This window comes from Bos indicus x Bos taurus, chromosome 14 (genome assembly GCF_003369695.1).
Source record: "Bos indicus x Bos taurus breed Angus x Brahman F1 hybrid chromosome 14, Bos_hybrid_MaternalHap_v2.0, whole genome shotgun sequence".
Classification (NCBI taxonomy): domain Eukaryota; kingdom Metazoa; phylum Chordata; class Mammalia; order Artiodactyla; family Bovidae; genus Bos; species Bos indicus x Bos taurus.
The window spans coordinates 69583207-69597657 of NC_040089.1; the positions used below are offsets into that span (position 1 = coordinate 69583207).

At 40.8% G+C, this 14451-nt stretch overlaps 1 protein-coding gene across 2 annotated transcripts in view; it reads right to left on the reverse strand.

Moving 5' to 3' along the window:
* Positions 1-10599, reverse strand: part of NDUFAF6 (NADH:ubiquinone oxidoreductase complex assembly factor 6) — a 37119-nt gene extending 26520 nt beyond the window's left edge. Inside the window, exons 1-2 of one of the 2 annotated variants that reach the window (XM_027561506.1) lie at positions 10362-10599; positions 3159-3258 (exon numbers count right to left, since the gene is read on the reverse strand). In XM_027561506.1, coding sequence (XP_027417307.1) covers positions 3159-3258; positions 10362-10558 — 297 coding nt within the window. In that variant the 5' untranslated portion in view covers positions 10559-10599. Of the gene's footprint in view, positions 1-3154; positions 3259-10361 lie in introns of both variants that reach the window. The other variant, XM_027561507.1, reaches the window with a different exon arrangement.
* Between the last annotated feature and the right edge of the window lie 3852 nt (positions 10600-14451).

Consider the following 14451-nt stretch of genomic DNA (forward strand, 5'->3'; position numbering starts at 1 on the left):
AGAATAAGAGGACACTTTAAAAAAACAATTTTGGATTTGAAGGCAGCTCATGTGGAGAAGGCAATGCCACCCCACTCCAGTACTTTTGCCTAGAAAACCCCATGGATGGAGGAGCCTGGTAGGCTGCAGTCCATGGGGTCTCTAGAGCGGACTCAACTGAGCGACTTCACTTTCACTTTTCCCTTTCATGCATTGGAGAAGGAAATGGCAACCCACTCCAGTGTTCTTGCCTGGAGAATCCCAGGGACAGGGGAGCCTGGTGGGCTGCCGTCTATGGGGTCACACAGAGTTGGACACGACTGAAGCGACTTAGCAGCAGCAGCAGCATGTGGCATACACTTATTGAACTTTTTCACCTTTCCAGTTTGCTTCAAATGCCAACATCCACAGAACGGTTGATGTTGAGTTCTTCAGCAATTTCTCGTATAGCTATAAAAAGATCAGCTTCAGTGATCCTCTCAGTTGGTAGTTGTCAACTTCTGCTGGCTGGCCACTGTGCTCCTCATCTTCAAGGTTCCTGTCTCCTTTGCAAAACTTTTTGAACCATCACTACACTGTATATTATCAGTTCGGGGCAAATGCATTGTTGATGTTGCAAATTGTCTCTGCTGCTTTACAACCCATTTTGAACTCAAATAAGAAAATTGCTCAAATTTGCTTTTTGTCTAACATCATTTCCCTAGTTTGAAATCAATATAAAATAAATAGCAAGTAATAATTAGCAAAAAAAAAAGTGATAAACGTGCATTAAAATGATGTATAACATAACCACACTTAAGAGTGTATTCCAGTATCAAAGAACAAAGTTCAACAATGCAAAATTACAATTACTTCTGTACCAATATAATAAATCCAAATAAATCAAAACCACTAATTTGAAAAGATATATGCACCCAGTGTTCATAGCAGCATTATTTACAATAATCAAGATATGGAAGCAACCTAAGTGACCATCAACAGATAAATGGACAGAGAAAATATGGTTTACACACACACACACACACACACACACACACACACACACGATGAAATATTACTCAGCCATAAAAAAGAATAAAATTTTGCCATTTGCAACAAGAAAGGCCCACAGAATATGATGCTTAGTGAAATAAATTAGAGAAAGGCAAATACTGTATGTTATCACTTACATGTAGAGTCTAAAAGTTAACACAAATGAATAAACATAACAACAAGAAAAGAAGAGAAACAGACTCACATATATAGAGAATAAAGCAGAGGTTACTAGTGGGGAAAGGGATGAGGGGAGGAGCAACATAGCGATAGGGGAGTAAGAACTACAAACTACCATGTCTAAAGTAAGTAAGATACAAGGATATACTATACAACACAGGGAATATAACCAATACTTTATGATAATGTTAAATGGAGTATGACCTATAAAAATATCAAATCACTATGTTGAACACTTGAAACTAATATAATATTATAAACCAACTGTATTTTACTAAAAAAAATTTTTAAAGGGTAATCCTTTTAAAACATGACCAAGAGATGGTCTCTTTCTTTGCTCAGAATCCTCCAGCGGTTTCCCGTCTCACTCAGAGTAAATGCCAAAGTGGCTGCAGTGGTCTCCAACACCTTACCTTTCTGGCCCAGATGCCTCTAACCTAATCTCCCAAACTATCCCTCCCTCTCTGCTGTGTCACCCTGGCCTTCTTTCCTTTGAATGTGTTCGGCACACATACCTCAGGACTTTTGTATTTGCTGCTCCTTTTGTCTGGAATATTATTCAGCCACATATTTCACACTCCTTTGCCTCCTTCAAATCTTTGCTCAAATGCTACATTAGTGAGGTTTTTTCTTATGGAAACCCCTGCTACACCAAACCTTCCCTAACCTCCTTAACTTTTCTATACAGAATTTATTTGCTCCTTGAGTGCAAGGACTTTGCATGTTTTACTCAGTGCTATATAACCCAGTACCTAAAATAGTGCCTAGCATATTTTGGGCAATATCTGTTGAATGAATGAATGAACAAGTCTGTGTGTGCAAAAACAAACAGTAAGACAGACAGCTGCTGGGAGATGGAAGTCTTGTGAAGGGACCACAGGACCAAGGGGCAACCAGGGGCACACTGCCTGGAGTGCAGGAGCAAAAATGCCTGCATAATTGAATTCATTCAATTAAAAAACAAATGCAGCAAGACACTCTTATAAGATGACAGACAATTAGGGAAAATATGGAGGATTTATCTATTAAAAATGGAATTTTTTATTATTTTAAAGTTATAATGGAAGATCACAATGGAGATTATTTATTTTTAAACTGTGACTGACTTAAGATGCTGAAGTATAGTTTATACCTGAAAAAGGAAAAAGTGAAAAAATACAGAACCATGACTTCTAGAAATACACCAAGGACAAACAGCTGGACTCAATTACTCTGCAGATTCATCAAGTCTAAGCTTCGTCAGGCCTCAGTGCTACAATCATAGCCTCCCGTTCGCTCCTAGCTCACCTCCTATCGTATTCACCAGAGGCTGCATCAAAACTGGCCACACTCTTCAAGACCCCCAACCCTCCCACGCTCCCTCACTCTCAATATCTGATCTCTCCATTTAATTTACTGAGAAAATTAAGGCCATTCTATCTCAACTCCCTCAATGACACTCTCCATTTCAATTTATCTTATACCTCAGCACACATTCTTTCCATTCTAATAAAAGGAAGACTCTCTCCTTCTTTTGTTATTCTTCAGACAAGAGTTAGTATGATATAAGATTTGGGTTTGCTATAATTACTTCAATTTCCATTTCCCTTTAAAGTTAAAAACTCATTTCAAAAAGTGCTCTGAAGAACTGCTATATTCATGCAAATTATGCAAATATTGTAGAGAATAAGCAGTAATACTCTGATTAACCTATTCAATTAATAGACAAAAGTGCAATGTTACTTGCATAGTTTAAAATATCCTTAGAAAAAAGAAATTCCAGGATGGTCTTTCCAGAAACATTAAATTAAGTTCATTAGCTACCTTTATTTTTGGAATTGAATTGTTAAGCAGGAGAAAGAAGTCCCCAGCAGAGACCTTAAGCATGTCCAACATATAAGTTACAACTATCGTTCTTTATTATTCAGCATTAAACACATTATATCATAATTTTTTGCAAATGATTTATAAGGTATTTTAATACCAGCCTGAGCCAGTTCCACATTGAAGGCTCTCAGTGCAAAAGCAGAGCTTCTGGATTCGGCAGGGAGTAAAAGGGAACATAAATAGCCTTCATAATCTCGTTTCCTGTAACAAAAAGCAGAAAAAGGTAATTATTTTGCACTTTCCAAGTTGCACACAAAAAATACTGACCAAAATGAACTAGAAACATGGCTTCAATTCAAAATGGGCCTTAAGTTTCCTATATTTTATATCTGTTTCTCTACAATTACAAAAAAAAATGTATCTGTCTCCAATTTCAGAGCAGTTAAAATAATCAATCTCTATTAATTTATTTTGACATGTAATATATATAATTTTAACTATTTCAGAATCACTTTGGTTTTAGTAATAAGAATTCAAATGAGCTACAGATATAGAAATCTAGAAAACAGTTCTAATAAGTCCTGGTATGAATACACACACATTTATATACAGGTAAGACATAAAGACAGAGAACAGCACGGGGCGCCGTCGGGGAGAGTGCGCCCATGTGTATGCACACACACTCACTCGCGGTCCGTACGGCATCTGTTGAGAAAGCCTAGAAACAATGACATCCGCCCCTCCACCCCAAAACTGACACCTAGACCTTGATCTCTCCACTGCAAGAAACGTAGGCTCCTTGAAGCAATGAGTGACTCCAGGACTGGTGCACGGAAAATACAAGATAAGCCTGGAGCATCTTCTTGAGTAGAAAGTGAACAACCATTCAAAGAATGGAGGGCCCTGTCAGAGGCCAAAGAAAGTGGCTTGATGAAGTTCTCACTGGCCGAGTGGGGCACCATTTGAGCACCAAAAAAACACTGAGAGTAAAGACTGCAACAGGACCGCATGAGCCCAGACCAACACACATGAATGAGTAAACAAACACAAAGAGAAGGAAGAACGTGACAACCAGTGCATGGAAACTGAGAAATCTAGAAGACACGACTGAATTTTTTAACATCACCATTTGAGAGCTCTTAACTACCAAGGTAACCACTGATTCAGGCAAATACCAGTGTCCGAAAATGTTAAACAAGTGAAAGTTTGACAGGAAAAGGATATTTACATAGTATTAAAGTATGACTGTGAAGAGAAGAGAAGCTAAAAGCAAAGGAGAAAAGGAAAGATACAAGCATCTGACTGCAGAGTTCCAAAGAATAGCAAGAAGAGATAAGAAAGCCTTCCTCAGCGATCAATGCAAAGAAATAGAGGAAAACAACAGAATGGGAAAGACTAGAGATCTCTTCAAGAAAATTAGATACCAAGGGAACATTTCATGCAAAGATGGGCACAATAAAGGACAGAAATGGTATGGACCTAACAGAAGCAGAAGATATTAAGAAGAGGTGGCAAAAATACACAGAAGAACTGTACAAAAAAGATCTTCATGACCAAGATAATCACGATGGTGTGATCACTCACCTAGAGCCAACATCCTGGAATGTGAAGTTAAGTGGGCCTTAGAAAGCATCACTACGAACAAAGCTAGTGGAGGTGATGGAATTCCAGTTGAGCACTTTCAAATCCTAAAAGATGATGCTGTGAAAGTGCTGCACTCAATATGCCAGCAAATTTGGAAAACTCAGCAGTGGCCACAGGACTGGAAAAGGTCAGTTTTCATTCCAATCCCAAAGAAAGGCAATGCCAAAGAATGCTCAAACTACCACACAATTGCACTCATCTCACACGCTAGTAAAGTAATGCTCAAAATTCTCCAAGCCAGGCTTCAAAAATACGTGAACCATGAACTTCCAGATGTTCAAGCTGGTTTTAGAAAAGCAAAGGAACTAGAGATCAAATTGCCAACATCCACTGGATCATGGAAAAAGCAAGAGAGTTCCAGAAAAACATCTATTTCTGCTTTACTGACTATGCCAAAGCCTTTGACTGTGTGGATCACAATAAACTGTGGAAAATTCTGAAAGAGATGGGCATACCAGACCACCTGACCTACCTCTTTGAGAAACCTATATGCAGGTCAGGAAGCAACAGTTAGAACTGGACATGGAATAACAGACTGGTTCCAAATAGGAAAAGGATTACTTCAAGGCTGTATACTGTCACCCTGCTTATTTAACTTATATGCAGAGTATATCATGAGAAACGCTAGGCTGGAAGAAGCACAAGCTGGAATCAATATTGCTAGGAGAAATATCAATAACCTCAGATACGCAGATGACACCACCCTTATGACAGAAAGTGAAGAACTGAGAAGCCTCTTGATGAAAGTGAAAACGGAGAGTGAAAAAGTTGGCTTAAAGCTCAACATTCAGAAAACGAAGATCATGGCATCTGGTCCCATCACTTCATGGCAAATAGATGGGGAAACAGTGTCAGACTTTAATTTTGGGGGCTCCAAAATCACTGCAGATGGTGACTGCAGCCATGAAATTAAAAGATGCTTACTCCTTGGAAGGAAAGTTATGACCAACCTAGATAGCACATTCAAAAGCAGAGACATTACTTTGCCAACAAAGGTCCATCTTGTCAAGGCTATGGTTTTTCCAGTAGTCATGTATGGATGTGAGAGTTGGACTGTGAAGAAAGCTGAGCACCAAAGAATTGATGCTTTTGAACTGTGGTGTTGGAGAAGACTCTTGAGAGTCCCTTGGACTGCAAGGAGATCCAACCAGTCCCTTCTAAAGGAGATCAGTTCTGGGTGTTCTTTGGAAGGAATGATGCTAAAGCTGAAGCTCCAATACTTTGGCCACCTCATGCAAAGAGCTGACTCACTGGAAAAGACTCTGATGCTGGGAGGGATTGGGGGCAGGAGGAGAAGGGGACGACAGAGGATGAGATGGCTGGATGGTATTACCGACTCGATGCACATGAGTTTGGGTGAACTCCGGGAGTTGGTGATGGACAGGGAGGCCTGGCGTGCTGCAATTCATGGGGTCGTGGGGAGTCAGACATGACTGAGCAACTGAACTGAACTGAAAGTAGCTACTCACCAAATAAGTATTATTTACTAACTTTTTTATTAATTAAATTTAAAAGGCAGAAACCTTGAAAGACACCCTCTCAACCAAGTAATTAAATTTAAAAGGCAGAAACCTTGAAAGACACCCTCTCAACCAAGTAACAGAAAGTTCACCCCACAGTAATAGGATAAATCAACATGCTGTGCTTCCTGATAAGATACGGAGAAAACCACAGAGTGAGTTCTGCAATATTCTTGCAAAAACTGTATAAACCCAAATTGAGAGAACCCAGCCGATTCTCCTTAAAAAAAAAAAAAAAATTAAGTTCATGGAAGATGAAAAACTGTTCCAGATTAGAGAAGACTAAAGACTTTTGACAACTAAATGTAGCACATACTCCTGGATGCATGAAAGTCATAACAGAATAACTAGCAAAAGTTGAACAGAGTCTGGATTAGATGGTAATATTGAATCAATTTTAATATCTTGATTTTGATGGCTGTACAATGACAATAAGGGAAAGAATCCTTGTGTATTAAGAAATACACACCAATAACTAATAAAGGAGATAATAGGTCATCTACATCTTATTCTCAAGTGGTTCAGAATGTCAACAATGAGAGAACTGCGGTGAAGAGTGTATTGGAGCTCTGTGTGCTGTTTCTGTAATTTTTATGTGAATTTGAAATTACTTTAAACTGAAAAGTTAAAAAAAATATAGTCCTTACTATACTCATTCTAGGATGATGTAAGTCTAAAGTACTAGACTGCCTACTGACAAAGCTGCTTTCATTGTAATTACCTGGAACCTGACTGTAACAGTACTTCCTATAAAAACAATACTCAACATTAAATGGGTCCAACCTCATTCCACGGAGTTTAGGTTCTGAAACTCGGACTACTCCCACTTTTCAACTGGTTCACATTTTGCTGTGTGGCTAACAGAGAACTTAAACTTCACAATCCCCGCTCAACTTCCACATAGACTAAAGGGAGAGGGCATGAATCGTAGCAACCTAGCGATCACAAGACAGCTCTACTGAAAAACCCCACCAGTTGCAGTTTCAGCTATAATATGGAGGGTCTGGGCAAAACAGCTTTATAGCTCACACTTTTAAATATAGATAGATGTAAATATTTTCAAATTTTATTACAAAAAGTCTGTAAACATCAAAAGTGTTTAAAACACCTGAAAGCTAATATGGAACAGTGAGAAAATACTGAATAGGAATCAAAACTACAATCTTAATTTCCATCATTCAACTAGTTACTGACAGAAATGATATCAGTCATGTCTATTTCCTAACTTATAAAATGAAGCTTGATAACCTACCTGTTTCATATCTCCTAAAAAATAACCAATATGTGAAGGATTTTCAAGCTTCTTACAGGAAAATGAAAAATAAAAGGATGACAGAACTATAACAGTCCTTGGGAAATAAAGATATTCTACACAGCTAAGGATTTGCCCTGTTAATAACTTTTTTTAAATATTTTGGTTGGAAATTTTTCTAAACAATATTACCCACTTCTTCACATTAGATAGAATACACTGACTACTGACCCATTTCTTCACCAATCAGGATCATTGTTATAAACATAGATTACTAGTATACAAGGATATCCTTTAAGTGGCAAACCAAGGTCCAGTTACCTCAGAACTGTAACAGATAGTGAGAAATCCTGTACTGTGATAGCTTTATACAGCAACACAGTCAATAACTTTTCATTTATTCATTCAAACATTCATTCAGTGCCTACAACGTGCCAAGCACTGTGCTAGACACTGAAGATGGTACAGACTTCATCTAGCAGGGAGAGACAGACATATGAGAAATAAGCATATCTAGTGCTAAGACTGCTATGCTAATTCCAATGACCTGTGCAGCTGAAGCACAAAGGAAGAAGTGGTTCCTCAGTGAGGCTGGAGCACTTCCAGATACCACCAGTAGCAACCTCATCTCCTTATTAGAGCATTAATTCCCAGGTCTAGAGGCTTCCCAGGTGGCGCTAGTGGTAAAGAACACGCCTGCCAATGCAGAAGACAAAAGATGCAGGTTCCATCCCTGGGTCAGGAAGATCCCCTGGAGGAGGGCATGGCAACCCACATGAGTATTCTTGCCTGGAGAATCCCACCATCAGAGAAGCCTGGCGGGCTACAGTCCAAAGGGTCACAAAAGAGTCAGACAGGACTGAATTGACTTAACACACAGGCAAGGCCTAAAGAACTGTTTCTCAAAACCAGACCCCAAGAGGCCTACATATAATAAATTAGGTTTGAAACTTTCCCAAGAATCTTGATTCCTAGAAGAACCCCGGTGGGCTAACCTGAAGTTATACGGTATCTCTTCTGATATTTGGAAGCTTTGCATAAGACACATGTCCAAAACAATCCTGCACACACAATTTCAGAGTCCAAATCTTGCAAAGATTAATGGACAATAAGAAGCTAAAAGTTATCTTCTGTCCAAGTTTCAGTTTGTTTTAAACTTCTAGTTCTCTGTTCAACTGTCATTATGTGCCTGAATTTTTACACCCATCATGCAATTTAATCCTCACAACCACCTTATAAAGTGGAAGTATAAATCTGCTGCTAAGTCACTTCAGTCGTGTCCGACTCTGTGTGACCCCATAGACGGCAGCCCACCAGGCTCCCCCGTCCCTAGGATTCTCCAGGCAAGAACACTGGAGTGGGTTGCCATTTCCTTTTCCAATGCATGAAAGTGAAAAGTGAAAGTGAAGTCACTCAGTCGTGTCTGACTCTTAGCGACCTCATGGACTGCAGCCTACCAGGCCCCTCTCTCCATGGGATTTCCCAGGCAAGAGTACTGCAGTGGGTTGCCATTGCCTTCTCCAAAAGTATAAATCTACAAATGAGGAAATAGGTGAATCTTAGTTAACTTTCCCAAATGACACAACTAACATTAATAAACTCAGATAAGGTTTGCCTGCTTTAAATCACTAGAGTCAACAGCCTCCATTCCACTTAATTACCAATATGGACAGATTAAGTGTCTCCCCATTTGTAAATATATATTTGAGAAAAGCTGTTATGTGATATCTACAGACTATTACTAGAAGAACATAAAAGAAATCTGTAAGAGCGACTCAACCCTGGATAGGAAAATCAGAGGACACTACTGGTGTCAAAGAAAAACCGCACTGAACAAGTGACTGTGGATGGTATACATTTTGGTAACCTAAACTGTTTATTATCAAAAAGTGGTAATTTTAAACTATATAAAAATGAATATAACTATTTTGGCTTTTACAATTTTTAATGCCCTGATTTCCACTAATGCTACCTTGTTTCTCCATAAGTAATCAACAAGTAAACAAGGGGGGATAGGTACACTATTTTTAAAAGCATTAAAAACAAAACACTGAAATGCATGGGAATTCTGTCATTATACTACATTTTGCTATAACGGAATTCCAAAAAATTGGGATTTACTAGCCCAATCAAATCCAGGGTGGTTAACTACTCTAGCACTTCTCAGAAGCCCTTGAGACCAGATATTTTGAGACCTTCTGCCGCTTTTATTAATCAAAGGCAGCAGAGTCGGGGAGGGGAGCGGTGTATTTTAAACCATTCATCCCTGAAGTCAGACCTGGAATCCAAGACAGGCCCCTGCCGAGATGTATCAGGTAACCTGAAACATCCAATTCACTCCTCTGTGCTTTTCACGTGTTACCTGAACAAAATCGTCATTAAGCCTCTGACTTTATGAGGCTTAGATTCCACTGAACTCGGGTAAATCCCCTGAATTCTCTCTAAATCTGCTTCCATATCTGCTAAATAAGATAATACCGTTTATACTGTACTCACTGTGCCCCTGCTTTAAGCCAGACATTGTTCTAAATGTTTTAATTCATAAAACTCGGAGTGTACAACTGTCCGTCATACTTTGTGGCGAAGATTACATAAATTACTTGTAAACTAATATTTTGCATAATGCCTGACTGACACACAAGAAGAACTCAAAGTTAGCCACTGCTTACTTAAAATTAATTACTAGTCATCTTTCACATTAAAAAAAAACACTCATGTAAAAAGCTTAACGTTAAGACTCAAGCTACATGACAGACGAAGGAATTTTGCCACAATTTTGGGACCGATGTGAAAGCTCCTGTGGCTTCACTCCCACCACACACCCAGGGATGACCCCAGGGCACACGCGTTGGAATGCCAAGAGGCAGGTCGGCCTCGAGGCCCGCCGCGCCCACGAGGGTCCCTTCCGGCTTTGCTCCCCGACCTCGGGGCAGGCCGGGCTCTCTCACCGCAGCAGCTCCAAGCAGTAGCGGTCAGTGCCCGAGGCGCCAAGTCCACTACCCGCGGCCACGCTCCTCCCGGACGCCACGGGCTCCGAAAGCCGCCGTGCGCGCGCCCACAGGCCCCGGGGTGGTCGGCGGCGACACAGGCCGGGGACGCCGAGCCGCAGAGGTCCCCACGCCGAGCCCAACGTGGAGGCCGCCATGACACCGACGCCGCCTGCCCTTCGACCCCGCGTTCTCGGCGCGCGGCTACGCTCGGCCACGCCCCCGGCAGGTCAAGCAGCAGGGCGAGGCGACGGGAAGGCGACCTCTGGCCGCTGCTCGGAGAGGAGCCAGGTGTCGCTGTGGTCTGCCGCCGTGCACCTCAGGGAGAGCCCCGCCTGAGTCCCAGGGATTCCGCCCAGGCTCTCCCCTTCCCTTCCAGGCCCTCCTGAAGATGTGTTTATCGAGATAGGAGAATGGAGAATAATTTAACAGTTTACTAGCTTGATTTATAACTTTTAAACAATTATTCACATGGCATGTGAGCCTCCTTAGGCCCTCTTAACCTCAGGCCGGTGAAATGTTACAGTTGAGTCTAGTTGCCAGGACCCGAGACCTGGTCCAAGCTGCTTACATCTGGATCCAAGTAACACCTCCTGCGTCCAGGTTTGACCAGACGTTTCCTGCTGCCGCCACACTCTTCAGTTCAGTTCAGTCGCTAAGTTAGTGTCCTACTCTTTGCGACCCCATGGACTGCAGCACGCCAGGCCTCCCTGTCCATCACCATCTCCCCGGAGCTTGTTCAGGCTCATGTCCATTGAGACTGTGATGCCATCCAACCATCTCATCCTCTGTCGTCCCCTTCTCCTCCTGCCTTAATTCTTCCCCAGCATCGAGGTCTTTTCCAATGAGTCCTCTCTTCACATCAGGTGGCCAAAGTACTGGAGTTTCAGTTTCAGCATCAGTCCTTCCAATGAATATTCAGGTCTGATTTCCTTTAGGATTGACTGGTTGGATCTCCTTTCAGTCCAAGGGACTCTCAGGAGTCTTCTTCAGCGCCGCAGTTCAAAAGCATCAATTCTTGAGCGCTTAGCTTTCTTTAGGGTCCAACTCTTGCATCCATACATGACTACTGGAAAAACCAGAGCTTTGATTAGACAAACCTTTGTCAGCAAAGTAATGTCTCTGCTTTTTAACATGCTGTCTAGGTTGGTCATAGCTTTTCTTCCAAGGAGCCACACTAGTTCTTTCTAAAATGTACTTCTGATCATGATCCTTTCCTGACTGACAAACTTTGCTGAGTGTTGGATAAAGTTCCTCCATGACAATAGCCTCTGTTTACCTTTCAGCCTCAACCCAAGCATTTGTAACTCCAGCTTAATGATTCTCCTTAAACCCAAGGGAGAGAGTTCTGCTTTTGTGGACCCAAGATCAGATCAGATCAGATCAATCGCTCAGTCGTGTCCAACTCTTTGTGACCCCATGAATCGCAGCACACCAGGCCTCCCTGTCCATCACCATCTCCCGGAGTTCACTCAGACTCACGTCCATCCAGTCAGTGATGCCATCCAGCCATCTCATCCTCTGTCGTCCCCTTCTCCTCCTGCCCCCAATCCCTCCCAGCATCAGAGTCTTTTCCAATGAGTCAACTCTTCGCATGAGGTGGCCAAAGGACTGGAGTTTCAGCTTTAGCATCATTCCTTCCAAAGAACACCCAGGGCTGATCTCCTTCAGAATGGACTGGTTGGATCTCCTTGCAGTCCAAGGGACTCTCAAGAGTCTTCTCCAACACCACAGTTCAAAAGCATCAATTCTTCGGCACTCAGCCTTCTTCACAGTCCAACTCTCACATCCATACATGACCACAGGAAAAACCATAGCCTTGACTAGACGAACCTTTGTTGGCAAAGTAATGTCTCTGCTCTTGAATATGCTATCTAGGTTGGTCATAACTTTCCTTTCAAGGAGTAAGCGTCTTTTAATTTCATGGCTGCAATCACCATCTGCAGTGATTTTGGAGCCCAGAAAAATAAAGTCTGACACTGTTTCCACTGTTTCCCCATCTATTTCCCATGAAGTGGTGGGACCGGATGCCATGATCTTCGTTTTCTGAATGTTGAGCTTTAAGCCAACTTTTTCACTCTCCACTTTCACTTTCATCAAGAGGCTTTTTAGTTCCTCTTCACTTTCTGCCATAAGGGTGGTGTCATCTGCATATCTGAGATTATTGATATTTCTCCCGGCAATCTTGATTCCAGCTTGTGTGGACCCAAGAACTCCAGCCAATTCACTCTGCTTTGGTTTTCTTCCCTGACACAGTCTCTCTTCAGCCTATACAGGATCTCAGTCCCTCCTGCATAATGTTCTCTTTTTTCTTTGGGCTTCTGTGCTTTAGCACTAAGTTTAAACCTGCTCAATTAAAAAAAAAAAATCACTTATCTCCACCTGCAATTCTGGTCTCCTGCCTAGCTGGACTTTTCAATCTCAACTGGTAGTCTTTTTGTCTGGAGAGTGTGCACCTTCTCACAACCAGGGGAAACACTTTGGAATCATCGTTACCTAGTCTTTCTTGTATAACTAATGTAATCTAACTGGTCAGGTCTTATCAATTCTTTTTTCTTCATATATTCACGTCCATGACACCAAAACTACCTGGAATCAGATCCTGGCTCTACTTCCTGTTATCTCTGTGACTTTGAATGACCTTTTCTTGTGCTTCAGATTCCTCCACTGTGAAATGGTAATAGTAATAGAAGCCAAAGTTCTTGTGAGAATTAAATAAGTTAATACCTTTAAGGCATCCAGGGCAATGCCTAGCCCATAAATAGCACTGAAAACAAGTCATCTATGTAGGGAAAACATTAAGAAAGACTTTAAAAGGACCAAAACGATTTCTGAGTGTCTTAATGGAAAGTTAGACACTGTCCAGGTTGCCTGATTTTATGGGTTCTTTGTGCTTTTCACTGTCTTTGAACTGTTTCATAATTCTGTAAGTGGCAGAATATTGAGAATGCAAATAATCCTTGTCTGTGACTTATGCAGATTATATCCGTAGGAGATTGAGTCGATTAGTGTTCTGTGGTTATTGTCTGATTTTACCCGTTTCTCATCTATTAAACAGATTGACTTAAGCTTCCTGACTGCCTATATATGTCTGGTAGTTTGAATACTTCTTCGAATTGGTTGTAAGATCTTACTGGTTCTCCCACAAATTAATGAAGTTAATTTTTTAATTTTTAATTTTTTAAAAAAATTGTTGGCTATGCGGGGTCACGGTTGCTGCATGCAGGCTTTCTCTAGTTGCAGGGAGTTGGGACTATTGTCTAGTTGATACGCCTGAGCGTCTCATTGTGGTGGCTTATCTTGTCGCAGAGTGTGGGCCCTATGGTGTGCTGGGCTTCAGTAGTTGCAGTGTATGGGCTTCGTTACCCCAGGGCATGGGGAATCTTCCCCAACCAGGATTCAAACCGGTGTCCCCTACATTGGCAGGCAGATTCTTAACCACTGGACAACCAGAGAAGTCCTGAAATTTTTAACATGTGTTAATTTTATATCTGTGTGAGAATCAAGACTATAAAGTTTTGTTAAAAATTATTTTTTAACAGTTATCATTTGTTATCATTAACTTCTCTTTTGTTTTGTTTCCAGTACCCAGTTTCACATCTTTATGATGGACCCGTTTCTTTTCCTATCTCCAGGCAGATCAATCTATATCAAAAAATATAACCATTTCTCATAAATGTTATGAGCCTGTAGACTTTTTTTTTTTTTTGAGCCTGTAGATATTTAAACCTGAAAGCACAATTTCAGTTAACGGGATAGAGGAAAATTAAGACGTTTTAAAATTATTCTGTGGATAACACATTGTCACTAACATTTATTGAACATCTATTACTAATAACAAAGTTAATTTTTTTAGAATTGTGACTACATGAAAATATTTCCATAGTGTAATTTCTTGATATTAAAGTCAATATATTTGAAATATGCATGCATTTTTCTTCATTTAAGGTTATATCAAGGCAGAAGCTCAGTGCTTAACCAAAAAATTAACATTAAAAAATAAATGACCACAGAAGCACAATTTGTTAACTTGGCCTTTAGCAGTGACAGT